The 12,810-nt window shown below is 67.4% G+C and overlaps 1 protein-coding gene across 5 annotated transcripts in view; it reads left to right on the top strand.

The window, feature by feature from the left end:
- The window catches only part of BAHCC1 (BAH domain and coiled-coil containing 1), a 90,034-nt gene that overhangs the window by 67,694 nt on the left and 9,530 nt on the right, over window positions 1–12,810 (top strand). For all 5 annotated transcript variants that reach the window (XM_039501259.1, XM_039501260.1, XM_039501261.1 and 2 more), the window contains 7 exons: window positions 2,784–2,959; window positions 3,572–3,708; window positions 4,105–4,233; window positions 9,517–9,631; window positions 9,997–10,279; window positions 11,393–11,551; window positions 11,883–12,208. In XM_039501259.1, the coding sequence (XP_039357193.1) occupies window positions 2,784–2,959; window positions 3,572–3,708; window positions 4,105–4,233; window positions 9,517–9,631; window positions 9,997–10,279; window positions 11,393–11,551; window positions 11,883–12,208 (1,325 nt within the window). The remainder of the gene's footprint in view (window positions 1–2,783; window positions 2,960–3,571; window positions 3,709–4,104; window positions 4,234–9,516; window positions 9,632–9,996; window positions 10,280–11,392; window positions 11,552–11,882; window positions 12,209–12,810) is intronic.

The raw sequence follows: 12,810 nt of genomic DNA, 5'->3' as shown, positions 1-12,810 counted from the left end.
CGTCGGAGGGCAGGACATGGGGCGTCGGAGGGCAGGGAATGGGGCGTCGGAGGGCAGGGAAGGGGCGTCGGAGGGCAGGGAATGGGGCACTGGAGTGGGAATGGGGCATCGGAGGGCAGGGAATGGGGGGCTGAGGGCCGGAAATGGGGCGTCGGAGGGCAGGGAAGGGGCATCGGAGGGCAGGAAATGGGCACACTCCTGCCCGGGGCCTGGCCCAGCACACGGGGGCTTGGCCGCGGGGCGCAGCGCTCAGGGTGCAGAAACTTGCCGGGACTTTGTCTCCGGGATCGAGTTGTTTATTTCCTTAAATTCTAGAGGCAGAAAATCCCCCAGCTGATTTATTGCTGCACCCTGGAAAAGCAGCCACCCGGCATCGCCCCCACTTCCCCTGCCCCCTCCCCCCAGCCGGGTCTGGCCCGGCCCTGCTCCACACAGGATTCCCGGAGAGCGCAGGTGGGCCAGGCCTGGGTCACCAGATCCCCACCCCAGGGCTTTGGGTGCCGCCAGCGGCTGAGGTCACTGGGGGCTCCACACCCTGACATGGCCCCCCAGCCAGCCTGGCCCCGTCGTCCCGCTCACACGCCACGGGCCCTCCTCGCCCAACAACCCCCTGCTGCACCCTGACGGTTCTCCTGCCCCCGCAGGCCTTCGGCCAAGCAAAGTAACCATCTGAGCGTCCCAGAACCCGCAACGAAACGGAAACCACACGCAGGCATTCCTGCCCGCCGCCACTGCCACGCCATGCACACGCGCCCTCCCCCGACAAGCCCACGCCGCCGCGTGCCCAGCGTGCCAGGCCAGCAAACCCCTGCACACGTGTGCACGGGCCCTCGGCAGTACACGCCTTACACAGGCATGGCCAAAGCCAGCGTCGCTCGTCCAGCCATGCACTGAGCGCACAGCTTCACCCGTGCTGCCAGCCGTGTGTGCACTCGCCTCTCTCGTACACAGCACATGCCAAGCACACGCATGTGCGCAGCTGTTCTCACTGAGCCTGGCTGCTGAGCCCGGTCCATGGGCCGGATCCTGGTGCTGAGCCCCCTCCCTCCGGCATCACACCATCCCGGGGCCTTGTTGTTCCGGTGAGCCATGACGGACCAGCACGGGGACCCGGGCAGGGCCGGCTTTAGGCCGATTCCCCCATCGGGCCCCGCACCCTAAAGAAGAGCCTAACTTTTTAATTTGTACTCACCCGGCGGCGGTCCGGGGCTTCGGCGGCATTTCGGCGGCGGGTCCTTCACTCGCTCCGGGGCTTGGGCGGCATTTCAGCGGTGGGTCCTTCACTCGCTCCGGGGCTTGGGCGGCATTTCAGCGGTGGGTCCTTCACTCGCTCCGGGGCTTGGGCGGCATTTCGGCGGTGGGTCCTTCACTCGCTCCGGGGCTTGGGCGGCATTTCAGCGGTGGGTCCTTCACTCGCTCCGGGGCTTGGGCGGCATTTCGGCAGCGGGTCCTTCACTCGCTCCAGGTCTTGGGTGGCATTTCAGCGGTGGGTCCTTCACTCGCTCCGGGGCTTCGGCGGCATTTCAGTGGTGGGTCCTTCACTCGTTCTGGGGCTTGGGTGGCATTTCAGCGGTGGGTCCTTCACTCGCTCCTTCACTCGCTCCGGGGCTTCGGCGGCATTTCAGCGGTGGGGCCTTCACTCGCTCCGGGGCTTGGGCGGCATTTCAGCGGTGGGTCCTTCACTCGCTCCGGGGCTTGGGCGGCATTTCTGCAGCGGGTCCTTCACTTGCTCCTGGACTTGGGCGGCATTTCAGCGGTGGGTCCTTCACTCGCTCCGGGGCTTCGGCGGCATTTCAGTGGTGGGTCCTTCACTCGTTCTGGGGCTTGGGTGGCATTTCAGCGGTGGGTCCTTCACTCGCTCCGGGGCTTCGGCGGCATTTCAGTGGTGGGTCCTTCACTCGTTCTGGGGCTTGGGTGGCATTTCAGTGGTGGGTCTTTCACTCGTTCTGGGGCTTGGGCGGCATTTCAGCGGTGGGTCCTTCACTCGTTCTGGGGCTTGGGTGGCATTTCAGCGGTGGGTCCTTCACTCGCTCCGGGGCTTGGGCGGCATTTCAGCGGTGGGTCCTTCACTCGCTCCGGGGCTTCGGCGGCATTTCAGCAGTGGGTCCTTCACTCGCTCCGGGGCTTGGGCGGCATTTCGGCGGCGGGTCCTTCACTCGCTCCGGGGCTTGGGCGGCATTTCGGCAGCGGGTCCTTCAGTGCCACGGAAGAGCCGGAGCCCCCAAGCCCCCCCAGCCACCCCCATGGGATCCTGCCCCCGGAGCCTGTCCTGGATGAGGCCTGGGCTGGCTGCTCTCCCCCTCATTCTGCCTCCCCCTCTCCCTCCCATAGCCAGCCCTGACCCCTGCCTGGAAGAGCCCCACCCCCACTCCGGTGGCTGCCAGGACCCTCAGGACAAGGTGTTTGGTGTCCCTGTAAATGCCCCTGGGCCGGGTTGCTGCTCGACATGCCAGAAATAAACAGGCGCCAAGTGCCGGGCGTGGCTGGGGCAGGGAGCTAGGCAGGGGGCAGCTGTGGGAGGGGAGGAAGCCGATGCCCACGGCAGGGGTTCTGGAGCCTGCTGCCCCGGCCCAGCACCCATCTGTACCAAGTGGCTGGGCCTGCCAGCGGGCGCTGGCATTCGGGGCTACAAAAGGCCCTCGGGGGCTGGCCCCCCGTCTGTGCTCTTCCCCGCTTGGTGCTGTGAGACAAGGCTGGGGGGTCGTTAGCTAATGAGCTGAGTGCCTCTGAGATGGGGGGGCTGGGGGCAGCTCTGCCTCCCCTGACCTCTCTGCTCCCCACAGCGGAGGATGAAGACTTGGTGGCCGTTAACCTGCGGAACCTGGCGACCATCGCTGCCCTGCTGGAGGCAGCCAGCGAAGAGAGCAGCCCACCCTGCCTCAGCCCCATGGTGCCCCCCCTGGCTCCCCGCGCACGGGGCCTGCGACGGAAATACACCTGGACCCCCAAAACCAAACCTGTGAGTGCCAGCCTCGCCGCCCTGCCTGCGCGCTCCCCCAGCCACCCGCCGGCCTGGATTCCAACCCTGAGCCCCAGGGCCCCATGGCGGCATCTCTCGCCACTCCTGGGAGCCCCATGCTCTCTCCCCCTTTGGCCTCGGGAGCCCTGAGCCCACCCCAACTTTAGTGTGTGGGTTGCCCAGGGCCCTGCCTGGCTCCTGCCACACCCCAGAGCTAAGCGCATTCCCTGGCACATGGGGACTCCAGGCCACTCCCGTCTCGCCAGGGTCATCCATCGGGCAGCTCCCCAAGGGGCCCGGATGCCTCGCCCTGTTGGGACAATGGGAACTGGAGCCGTGGGGACCTGGTGGCTGGGTGGGGTGGCCCGTTCCCGACAGATGGATCCCCCATTGCACCTGGGATCCTGGAGAGAGGGGCCGTCCCAGCCGGAAGGGGCCTGCGCCCAGGCTGCCGCTGCCCTTTGCTGGGCTCCAAAGGCCAGTTCAGGCAGAGAAGGGGGGCCAGGCTGGTGACGCCAATGAAGGGAGCAGCTGAGGACACAGTGCTCGGCAGCCCAGCGTGCAGGCCCTTGGCTCTGCTCCCTCACGCTGACCCTGGGCCTGCCCCCCCAGGTCTGCCCCCTGAAGGCCGCCATTGAGCAGCTGGACACGCAGGAGGTGGAGATGCGGCTGCGGCTGGCAGAGCTGCAGCGCCGCTACAAGGAGAAGCAGCGGGAGCTGGTGAAACTGCAGCGACGGCATGACCATGAGTACGTCCCCCTCGACGCACCCCTGCCCATTGGCCTTTCGGAGCCCCCCCACACACACACACACAGGGCATGGGGCAGGCAGCCAGTCTGTGAAAGGGGCAGGGGACGGAGGGATGGAGTGGGGGGTAGGTGGGGGAGAACTGCCACAAAGGAAAGAGGAGGGAGCCCCCCGAGGTCTCTGCCCAGTGTCCCAGGAGGGGTCAGAGCCCCAGGGAGAAAAACAAGGCAGGTGAAAAGTCACTGGTGTGCTGAGTCTGAGGCCGATCTCAGCCTAGTTCACGCACTGAGCCAGTCAGTGGAGAAGACGCAGGAGCCCAGGGCAGAGGGCAGGTGGGGGGCGAGTTCCCAGGGGGTCTCCTGGCGTCACTCTGGTTTTGTTGGGGCTGGTGCCTGCAGGCACGACGAGAGCTCGCGGAGTCCGGCGCGGCGCGGCCCGGGGCGGCCGAGGAAACGGAAGCACTCCAGCATGCTCAGCACCCTGCGGCAGAACAACGCGCTCAGCAGGGCTGACAGCAGGAAAGTCAAGTGAGTGACGCTGCGTGTGGTGCATTGGGGCGCTAGGCCAGCAGCTGGGAGGTCGCTTGGCCCCAGGAAGGCCCGTGCTCCGGCTCCAGGGGTGTGCTGCATACATTGCCTTGCGGCATGGGAGGGTGGGGGCTCATTCCCCATCCCCGGCACTCCGGGCGCCCCTGCTTGGCTGTCCTAGCAGGCCCCGGCTCAAGCCCACAGGGCAGAGAGCCCTTCAGGGCCCGGCGGGTGGCACGCCGGGGCACTGGGCCTCAGCTGGGACTGGAAACCTGCAGCCCCCTGCACTTGGCAAGCCGATTACAGGAGCATGTCCTGGTGTCCTTGCTCTGCTTCCTGCTTCTGCGTGGCACAGCCCGCCTCACGGCTCCCCTGCCCCAGAACCGGCGGCATGTCGGGGGCAGGAGACGCAGTCCCCGTGTGCAAGCGGCAGAGCACGCCAGGCTCCACATGGGGCTGGAGAAAGGGCCGGCTGGCTGCAACGCTGGCTTCCTCCTGCCTCTCGGTACAGCGTGCTCCCTCCCCAGCCCATCGTCGAGCGGTTCCGACTTGCCTGCTCTGTTCGGGGAGCCCCCTCCCCCCCCCGAAGGGGAAGGCAGCATTGCATAAAAGCCTCTTTATCTGTGCTGTATAAAGTCATTGGTCACGCTGCAGTGCTGTTCATTGCTGCCGGCGCTTTATTATTATCCATTAGCCGCCCGGCGCAGTCATTCTCGCACTCACGGGCCCTGTATAATTGTCCTTCTCTGCTACAAATTGCCTCTCCCGGCAGGCCCATTTGCATAAATCCTCCGAGCTAGTCCAAACATGATTGGAGTGTGTGTGCGCAGTGCATCAATCCTGATGATTTGGTAATAATAGTTAAATCTGTACTAAATGGTTCCTTCAATTAAGACAGAGGAAAAAAATTAATCTCGAGGTTTTATGTCACAAAACATTAGCAAATGGAGTGAAGGTTAGAGTTAAAAAAAAAGCGGTTAGTGTTGGCTTAGGGCTGCAACGTGGCTCGACCATATGGCTGGTGGGAATTCTCCTGGGCTATTGGGACAACTGGTTTTTCTCCCTCCCCCCAGTCCAGGGGAAAGAGGAGAAACCTCCCCCACCCCCATCCTCAAAGCTCTGCAGCCCTCAGCAAAACAGCCCCTGTCCCCGGGAGGAGAGTCCCACCCAGAGACACCCTGCGCTGCCCTCCACTGCCCGGAGCAGGTCTGGCTCCTCTAGTGACTGAGAAAAGGGCTTCCAGGCTCCTCCGCAGACAACCACCCTCGCGTGAGGAGCCAGGCCAGGGCTGCCCGAGCTGCCAGCTCTCTGGTGGGGAAGGAGGGGCAGAAAATGCCATGGTGGGGCCCAGGCCAGGGGACTGGCATACCTGGAAATTCCTTCCCAGCTCCAGATCTGGCCACTTCCCCCCATGGTGCGTGGGTCAGAGTCACTGGAGCTTCTGCTTTCCTGGCGTTGCTGATAAAGGACCCAACAAGAACCTCGGGTGGGTCTGTGCCATTTACCCGGGCGGTGGCCAGACTAAGGCGTGTTCCTGCTGCTCGTGTGCACATGCAATCACGCAGCCATGCTGGTGCACACGTGTGCTCATGCACATACCTTCCTCCACAGATGCAGCCACACAGACCAGCACACTCATGTACGTGTGCTCCAATGCATATCCATGCATGCGCTTATCCTCGCACGGATACGTCTGTGCTCCAGTCCACACACAAATGCACCACCACACAGCCCTCCACTTGGCCTGACCCGCCCGCTGCACACAGCCGGCAGGCTCCCCGTGCTCACACCCCTGCATCCATCGTGCTGACACACACACTGCTTGTGACCCTGTGCGCACACACGTCTTAGCACATGCCCTGGCCCTGCACCCCAGGCTGTGAGCCCGCAGCCCCACACGCAGGCCCTGCCCCTCCCCATGCGCCACATGCTGGATCTTGGCCACAGCCATGCGGTAAAGGCTCCTCCAGCAGCTGCAGCTCCGGCCCTTTGGCTGCCGTCCTATCACTAACATTCCTGCCTCCTCAAGCTCCCCAAGGGCGCGGAGCTGTGTGAGCAGAGACGCCTCCCAAAGCCAGACACTCCCCTGGAGCAAAGCTGTGGCCTTGGACCATGGAATCTCCTCGCAGGGCCCCGGTCCTCCCTGGCTGGCCCAAGGGCCCCGGCCGGTGACCTGGGGAGCTGGGAACCTCCCTGCCTCCCCTCCTGGCTCTCTGGTTACCCAGGGATTCCCTCCCTGCCGCCCCAAGCTGACACTGGGTGCCAGGGTCGCCCAAGGGCGCCGGGTCGAAAGGTTGAGTGAAAGCGTCCGGCCCTGCCAGAGGGGTGTGAATGGGACCTGCCTTGCAGCCTCAGACCCCAGCCTGGAGTTCCAGGGCAGGGGAGCAAAGTCGGCTTCCCTGGAGCTTGGGGCTCAGCAGCGCTCCCGGCACGGAGGGGCTCCCGGCACGGCCAGGCCTTGGAGCAGTGAGATGCCCTGGTTCGGGGTGGGCAGCAGCGCTCCTGGCACGGAGGGGCTCCCGGCACGGCCAGGCCTTGGAGCAGTGAGATGCCCTGGTTCGGGGTGAGCAGCTGCGCTCCTGGCACGGAGGGGCTCCCGGCACGGCCAGGCCTTGGAGCAGTGAGATGCCCTGGTTCGGGGTGGGCAGCAGCGCTCCCGGCACGGAGGGGCTCCCGGCAGGGCCAGGCCTTGGAGCAGCGAGATGCCCTGGTTTGGGGTGGGCAGCAGCGCTCCCGGCACGGAGGGGCTCCCGGCACGGCCAGGCCTTGGAGCAGTGAGATGCCCTGGTTCGGGGTGGGCAGCAGCGCTCCTGGCACGGAGGGGCTCCCGGCACGGCCAGGCCTTGGAGCAGTGAGATGCCCTGGTTCGGGGTGGGCAGCAGCGCTCCCGGCACGGAGGGGCTCCCGGCACGGCCAGGCCTTGGAGCAGTGAGATGCCCTGGTTCGGGGTGGGCAGCAGCGCTCCTGGCATGGAGGGGCTCCCGGCACGGCCAGGCCTTGGAGCAGTGAGATGCCCTGGTTCGGGGTGGGCAGCAGTGCTGGGAAGGAATGAACAGGGAGGGTAAATGAGCCCCCTTCAGGGAGCCCGGGGTGGGGGGGCATTCTCCCTGTGGGGTGGCTGCTCCGGTGAGCGCCCAGATGCACGGGCAGTGCCCACAGAGCCGCAGGCAGGGCTGTGGAAGTGCCAGGGCGGGCACTGGTGGTGTGCCCCGCTGGGTGCACAGTGGGGATGGGGGGACGTGGCTGGTTCTGGCACTCTGACCCACAGCGTCTCTGTGCGCCGCTCCCCGAGGTGCTGTGATCTGAGTGCTGGGGTGGGGGACCCCCCTCTCCCATCCCCCACTCCCTTGGGCCCAGCTGCCACTCCCAGGCGCTGCTGGGTTTTTCTGCACTCTAATGACTAAAGCAATTAGTCAGTAATAACTGCCCTCAGCCCCGGAGGGCAGCACCTGTGCATCCCCCTCAGTCTGGGGGGGTGTCTCCCCCATTCGCCAGTGGCAGCACTGACCTCCTCTCGGACGGGACAGGCCAGCCCCACGTGGGAGCTGCCTCCCCTGCCAGCCCTGTGCCCAGAAAGCGCCCTGACAGCTGGGGCTGGCTATTCATGTTTGGTGAAAGAGGCGATTGTCCGTGGAGCGGGTCTGTTCCCGCCCCCCACCCCCCCCTGTAGTAATTAGCTCCAGCAGCAGCCGCCTCGCGGGCTCTCTGGAGGAATGTGGCAGGAAAGCCCAGGAATGTCCCAGGGAGAGGACCCCCCCACACACACAAGGGAGCAGATGCGGGGGTTGGGGGGGGGATCTGCCTGCCCCAGCTGTGTCCTGCATTGTGTCCATTGTTGGGTGGGGAGATCCCAACGCAGCCCATCCCCCCCCCATAATACACCTGCCAGGGAAGGAAGGGGGCGCAGGGCCGGTGTCAGGGGGGCTGAAGGGCAGTAACTCTTTGCATTGTGCAGCCTCTACCCCAAGGATCTCAAAGCACCACAATGGATTTTTGCCTCCCAGTTCCCCTCTAGTGGTGCAGAGAAGTCTCAATGGCCCCATTTTAAACAGTGGGAAACTGAGGCATGGGGCGATCTGGCAACTTGCCCCCAGTCACATCGCTGGGGCAAGAACCCAGCGCCAGGCTAGGGTGGGAGTTCGGAGCCACTCTGGTTCTCTGCTCCAGCATGGACCTGGCTCATCCCCACCTGTTTGTCACCAGCCTTGGCTCCATGGAATATGGCTCTGGGCAAAGGGCCGGGTGGGGGCAAGATCCCACTAGGCTGCCCGGTGCCGGGTGCGGTTCCCAGTGCTGCTCAGGGCCCCGGGCTCAGTGGCTGTGGGGACTGGTGCTCCTGGGCTGGGAGCGTCCCTGGGAGGGTGCTTGGCTGGGGGATCAGGCTCTGGCAGTGGGCTGACATCGGCGTGGAGGCTGGCAGCAGGCTGGGATTCCTGGGGCAGCCGAGTGGGCGGCAGGACAGGTTCCTGGGGTGGGGCTGGTGGTGGGTGGGGCTGACGGCAGGGCAGGACAGGTTCCTGGGGTGGGGCTGGTGGTGGGTGGGGCTGATGGCGGGGCAGGCAGGGTTCCTGGGGTGGGGCTGGTGGCGGGTGGGGCTGATGGCAGGGCAGGCAGGGTTCCTGGGGTGGGGCTGGTGGCAGGGTGGGGCTGACGGCGGGGCAGGCAGGGTTCCGGGGGTGGGGCTGGTGGCAGGGTGGGGCTGACGGCAGGGCAGGCAGGGTTCCCGGGGTGGGGCTGACGGCGGGGCAGGCAGGGTTCCTGGGGTGGGGCTGGTGGCGCGGTGGGGCTGACGGCAGGGCAGGCAGGGTTCCTGGCAGGCTGGGGCTGACGGCGGGGCAGGCAGGGTTCCTGGGGTGGGGCTGGTGGCAGGGTGGGGCTGACGGCGGGGCAGGCAGGGTTCCTGGGGTGGGGCTGACGTGGCAGGGTGGGGCAGGCTGGGTTCCTGGGGTGGGGCTGGTGGCGCGGTGGGGCTGACGGCGGGGTAGGCAGGGTTCCTGGCAGGCTGGGGCTGACGGCAGGGCAGGCAGGGTTCCTGGGGTGGGGCTGGTGGCGCGGTGGGGCTGACGGCGGGGCAGGCAGGGTTCCTGGGGTGGGGCTGGTGGTGGGTGGGGCTGGTGGCGGGGCAGGCAGGGTTCCTGGGGTGGGGCTGGTGGCAGGGTGGGGCTGACGGCAGGGCAGGCAGGGTTCCTGGCAGGCTGGGGCTGACGGCGGGGCAGGCAGGCTGGCAGCAGGATAAGGCTCCGCATGCCAGGTGCACTGAAGGCCGCTCTCCCCCGCTCGTAGGGCCGTGAAGACCAGCCTGTCTCTCCTGTGCGCGGAGCTGCGGAGCGACGGGGAGCCCAAGACGAAGCGGAGCAGGATGGCCGAGGTGGCCTACAGCAGCCTCAAGGGCGCCCAGGTGAGTGCCCGTGCCGGGAATGGCCCTGCCGGGCTGGCTGGGGGAGGCGAGGGGACGACCTGGTGCCAAGCCCAGTGCAGAGCCTGGAGCGGCCGCGCCCCCTGCCCCAGAGAGGAGCCTCCAGCTGGATGATGGGTGAGGGCACGGTGCCCGGGGGTCTCTGGGGGGCCTTGGCTGTTCCACACATGGGCCCCACCCGACAGCCCCAGCTGGGAGGAGCGGGGGTGGGGGTCGTGATGGGAAGCCCGGCTCCTCTTCTGGCAATGGGGGCGGGAGAAGCCATTGCTGCGGGGCCGGGCAGCAGGGCAGAGCGCGCTGGGGTGGCTGGGGGCCGCTCAGGGCTGTGCTGTCTGCGGCCCACACAGGACAAGGTGCGGTGCAAGAAAAGCAGCTCCCAGAGCAAACTCGCCGCCAAGGCGGCTCACAAGGTCTCCCAGCTGAAGCAGAAGGTGAAGAGCAAAGGGCTCCCGGCGGGCATCAGCCCCTTCCGCAGGAAAGAGCCCAGCCCCGGCAGCAGGATCCAGAAGAAACTCTCCAGGGCCAAGAACACCAAAGCTGCGGCCTCCACCAAGTACCCGCAGCAGGACCCAGCCAGCCGGGAGTCTGCTCACTTCAAAGCCACGCCCAGCCCGGGGGCAGCCGGCGCAGGTATGGGAGTGGGAGAGGGCGCGGGCCGAAGGTGTGGGGCCACGGCACAGCCATGGTACCCCGGCCCCAGGGCTGCCCCCCCTTCGTACTGCTGCAGGGAGGCCCTTGCTGCTCCAGGCAGGCCTGGGCACGACTCTGCTCCACGGGAGAGGGAAGGGGCGTCTGTCCCTGGGCACAGGGCAGCGGGCAGGGCAGGGCTGCCTTGGCAGCGAGCCGTTCCTGGCTGCTGCTGCTGCTCTGCCAGGCTCCCTGCGGGCTCCCTGGGGTGCCGGCTCCGATTGAGGGGCAGGGGGTTCCCCAGGGCTGGGGGCTGTGCAGAGGGGAGCGCTAGCTGCAGCTACTGGGGGAGAGGAAGGGAGGCCGACAGATGGAGAAAGCTCTGTGGGACAAGGAATTTAAAAATAGCTCTGTCTGCCTGGCCCAGGGCTGGTTCCTGAGGCCCCGGGGGCGACCCCGCAGCTGCCGGGCAGGGTTATCGGGCAGCCAGGCCCTGACACACAAGACTGGGAAACAGCCTCAGCTTCCTCTCCCCAAAAGCCCTGTGGTCCGGCAGAACAAAGAGAGGGGCCCGCCTGGGCAGGCGGCAGGAAGGAGGAAGCTGCAGCAGGAAGCGCTTGCTGCCAAGGTGCAGGAGGTGCCATCCCTGGGGAGCGCCCTCCCCGTGCCCCGGGTGAAGGGGCAGAGAAGTGGGAAGGGCAGATAAGACGAGGAAATCCAGGGCTCTTTGTGCCGGCCCTGGTCGTGTCTGGCTGCAGCAAACCTCTCCCGGGTGCCCGGCCCTGCACAGCCTGGCTCTGCTCCCGGCAGGAGGGGTCCTGCCTGCCAACTGGCCAGAGAAGGGGGATCCCAGCCCTGCCCCCTGCCCTTGTGGGGGTATCCCCCAGCGAGCCCCAGGATGGCTTCCAGAGACCCCCCCCAGCCACTCTCGGGCTGGGACAGGTGGGACATGCTGAGTCCCCTGCGGCTGCCCCCAGGGCCGGGCAGGGCAGTGTGGGGAGAGGGGGCTAGGTAGGAACGGGCCCTCCTGCACCCACGTGCTCTCCGGCCAGCGCTCAGCCTCACGCCCACCTCCCCCGTCTCTTCCTCACCCCTCCCGGCCTGGCCTCCCTGCAGACGCAGACTACGAGAGCGAGGACGGTGCCGCCCTGTCGCCCGACGAGCCCCTGCCCCCCTCGGTGCCCCCCGCCGTGGTCGGGCCCTCGCCATCCTCGGTGGTGAAGATGGAGGCCAATCAGAAGGCAAAGAAGAAAAAGGAAAGGCAGGGGTTGCTAGGTAACGGGAAAGGCAGGCCGGGGGTACCGGGGATTGGCAGGGGGCCCCTGGCACACACCCTCCTGAGCGGGGGGCAGGCCATGGAGGCACAGCTGCCTTTGCCTGGCGCAGGGGCGGCACGCTGGAGGGGCTCACGCCGGCCCCGTCCGCCCAGCTCCAGAGGCACCCGGCGAAGCCAGACGCTTTGCTCCTGGTGGGAACGTGGTTCAGAGTCAGTGCCGGGAGAGCACCCCCGGCCGCTGGCCCACGTGGCGGGCTCAGGACGGGCACAGGCTGGCAGCCGCCAGGCCCCCTGGCCTAAGCAGCCCGTCCCTCCCCTCTCTCCCTGCAGGGCCGTGTCGAATCTCCAGCCCAGAGGGCGAAGTCAAGATCAAGCGGCGCCCGGGGAAGCCCGGCGCAGGGGCGCTGGAGAAGGTGCCCGCCCGGAGGAAGGCGGGGGCCTGCCAGGGGGCCGCCAAGAAGAAGCTGAAGGGGAAGCCCAAGCAGAGCCTGCGGCAGCTGGTGCAATCGGGCGCGGGCAGCCTGGCAGCCAGCCCCAGCCCCTTCCCCGGCCCCGCCGCCAGGCACTGCGCGCCCAGGGAGGAGGGGGCCAAGCTCTCCAGCGAGCGCCTGAAGAAAGCCACCCGCAAGAGCAAGGTGCTGCAGTCAGCCCTGCGGGTGAGTGCTGGGGGGGCAGGGTCACCTGGGGGGCAGGAGGCTCGTGCGGGTGAGTGCTGGGGGGGCAGGGTCACCTGGGGGGCAGGAGGCTCGTGCGGGCAAGTGCTGGGGCAGGGGCTCCTGGGGGTAGGGGCTCGTGCGGGCGAGTGCTGGGGCAGGGGCTCCTGGGGGCAGGGGCTCGTGCGGGCGAGTGCTGGGGGCAGGGGCTCCTGGGGGTAGGGGGCTCGTGCTGGGGGCAGGGTCACCTGGGGGCAGGGGCTCGTGCGGGTGAGTGCTGGGGGCAGGGTCACCTGGGGGTAGGGGCTCGTGCGGGTGAGTGCTGGGGGCAGGGTCACCTGGGGGTAGGGGGCTCGTGCGGGGGCGTGCTGGGGACAGAGGCTCCTGGGGGGTAGGGGCTCGTGCGGATGAGTGCTGGGGCAGGGTCACCTGGGGGGTAGGGGGCTCGTGGGGTGAGTGCTGGGGGGCAGAGGCTCCTGGGGGGGGTAGGGGCTCGTGCGGATGAGTGCTGGGGGGCAGGGTCACCTGGGGGTAGGGGCTCGTGGGGTGAGTGCTGGGGCAGAGGCTCCTGGGGGTAGGGGCTCGTGCGGATGAGTGCTGGGGCA

Source organism: Mauremys reevesii, linkage group 15, assembly GCF_016161935.1.
Source record: "Mauremys reevesii isolate NIE-2019 linkage group 15, ASM1616193v1, whole genome shotgun sequence".
Taxonomy (NCBI): domain Eukaryota; kingdom Metazoa; phylum Chordata; order Testudines; family Geoemydidae; genus Mauremys; species Mauremys reevesii.
The sequence above is the reverse complement of the archived record's forward strand: the minus strand, read 5'-3'. Positions and strand labels throughout refer to the sequence as shown.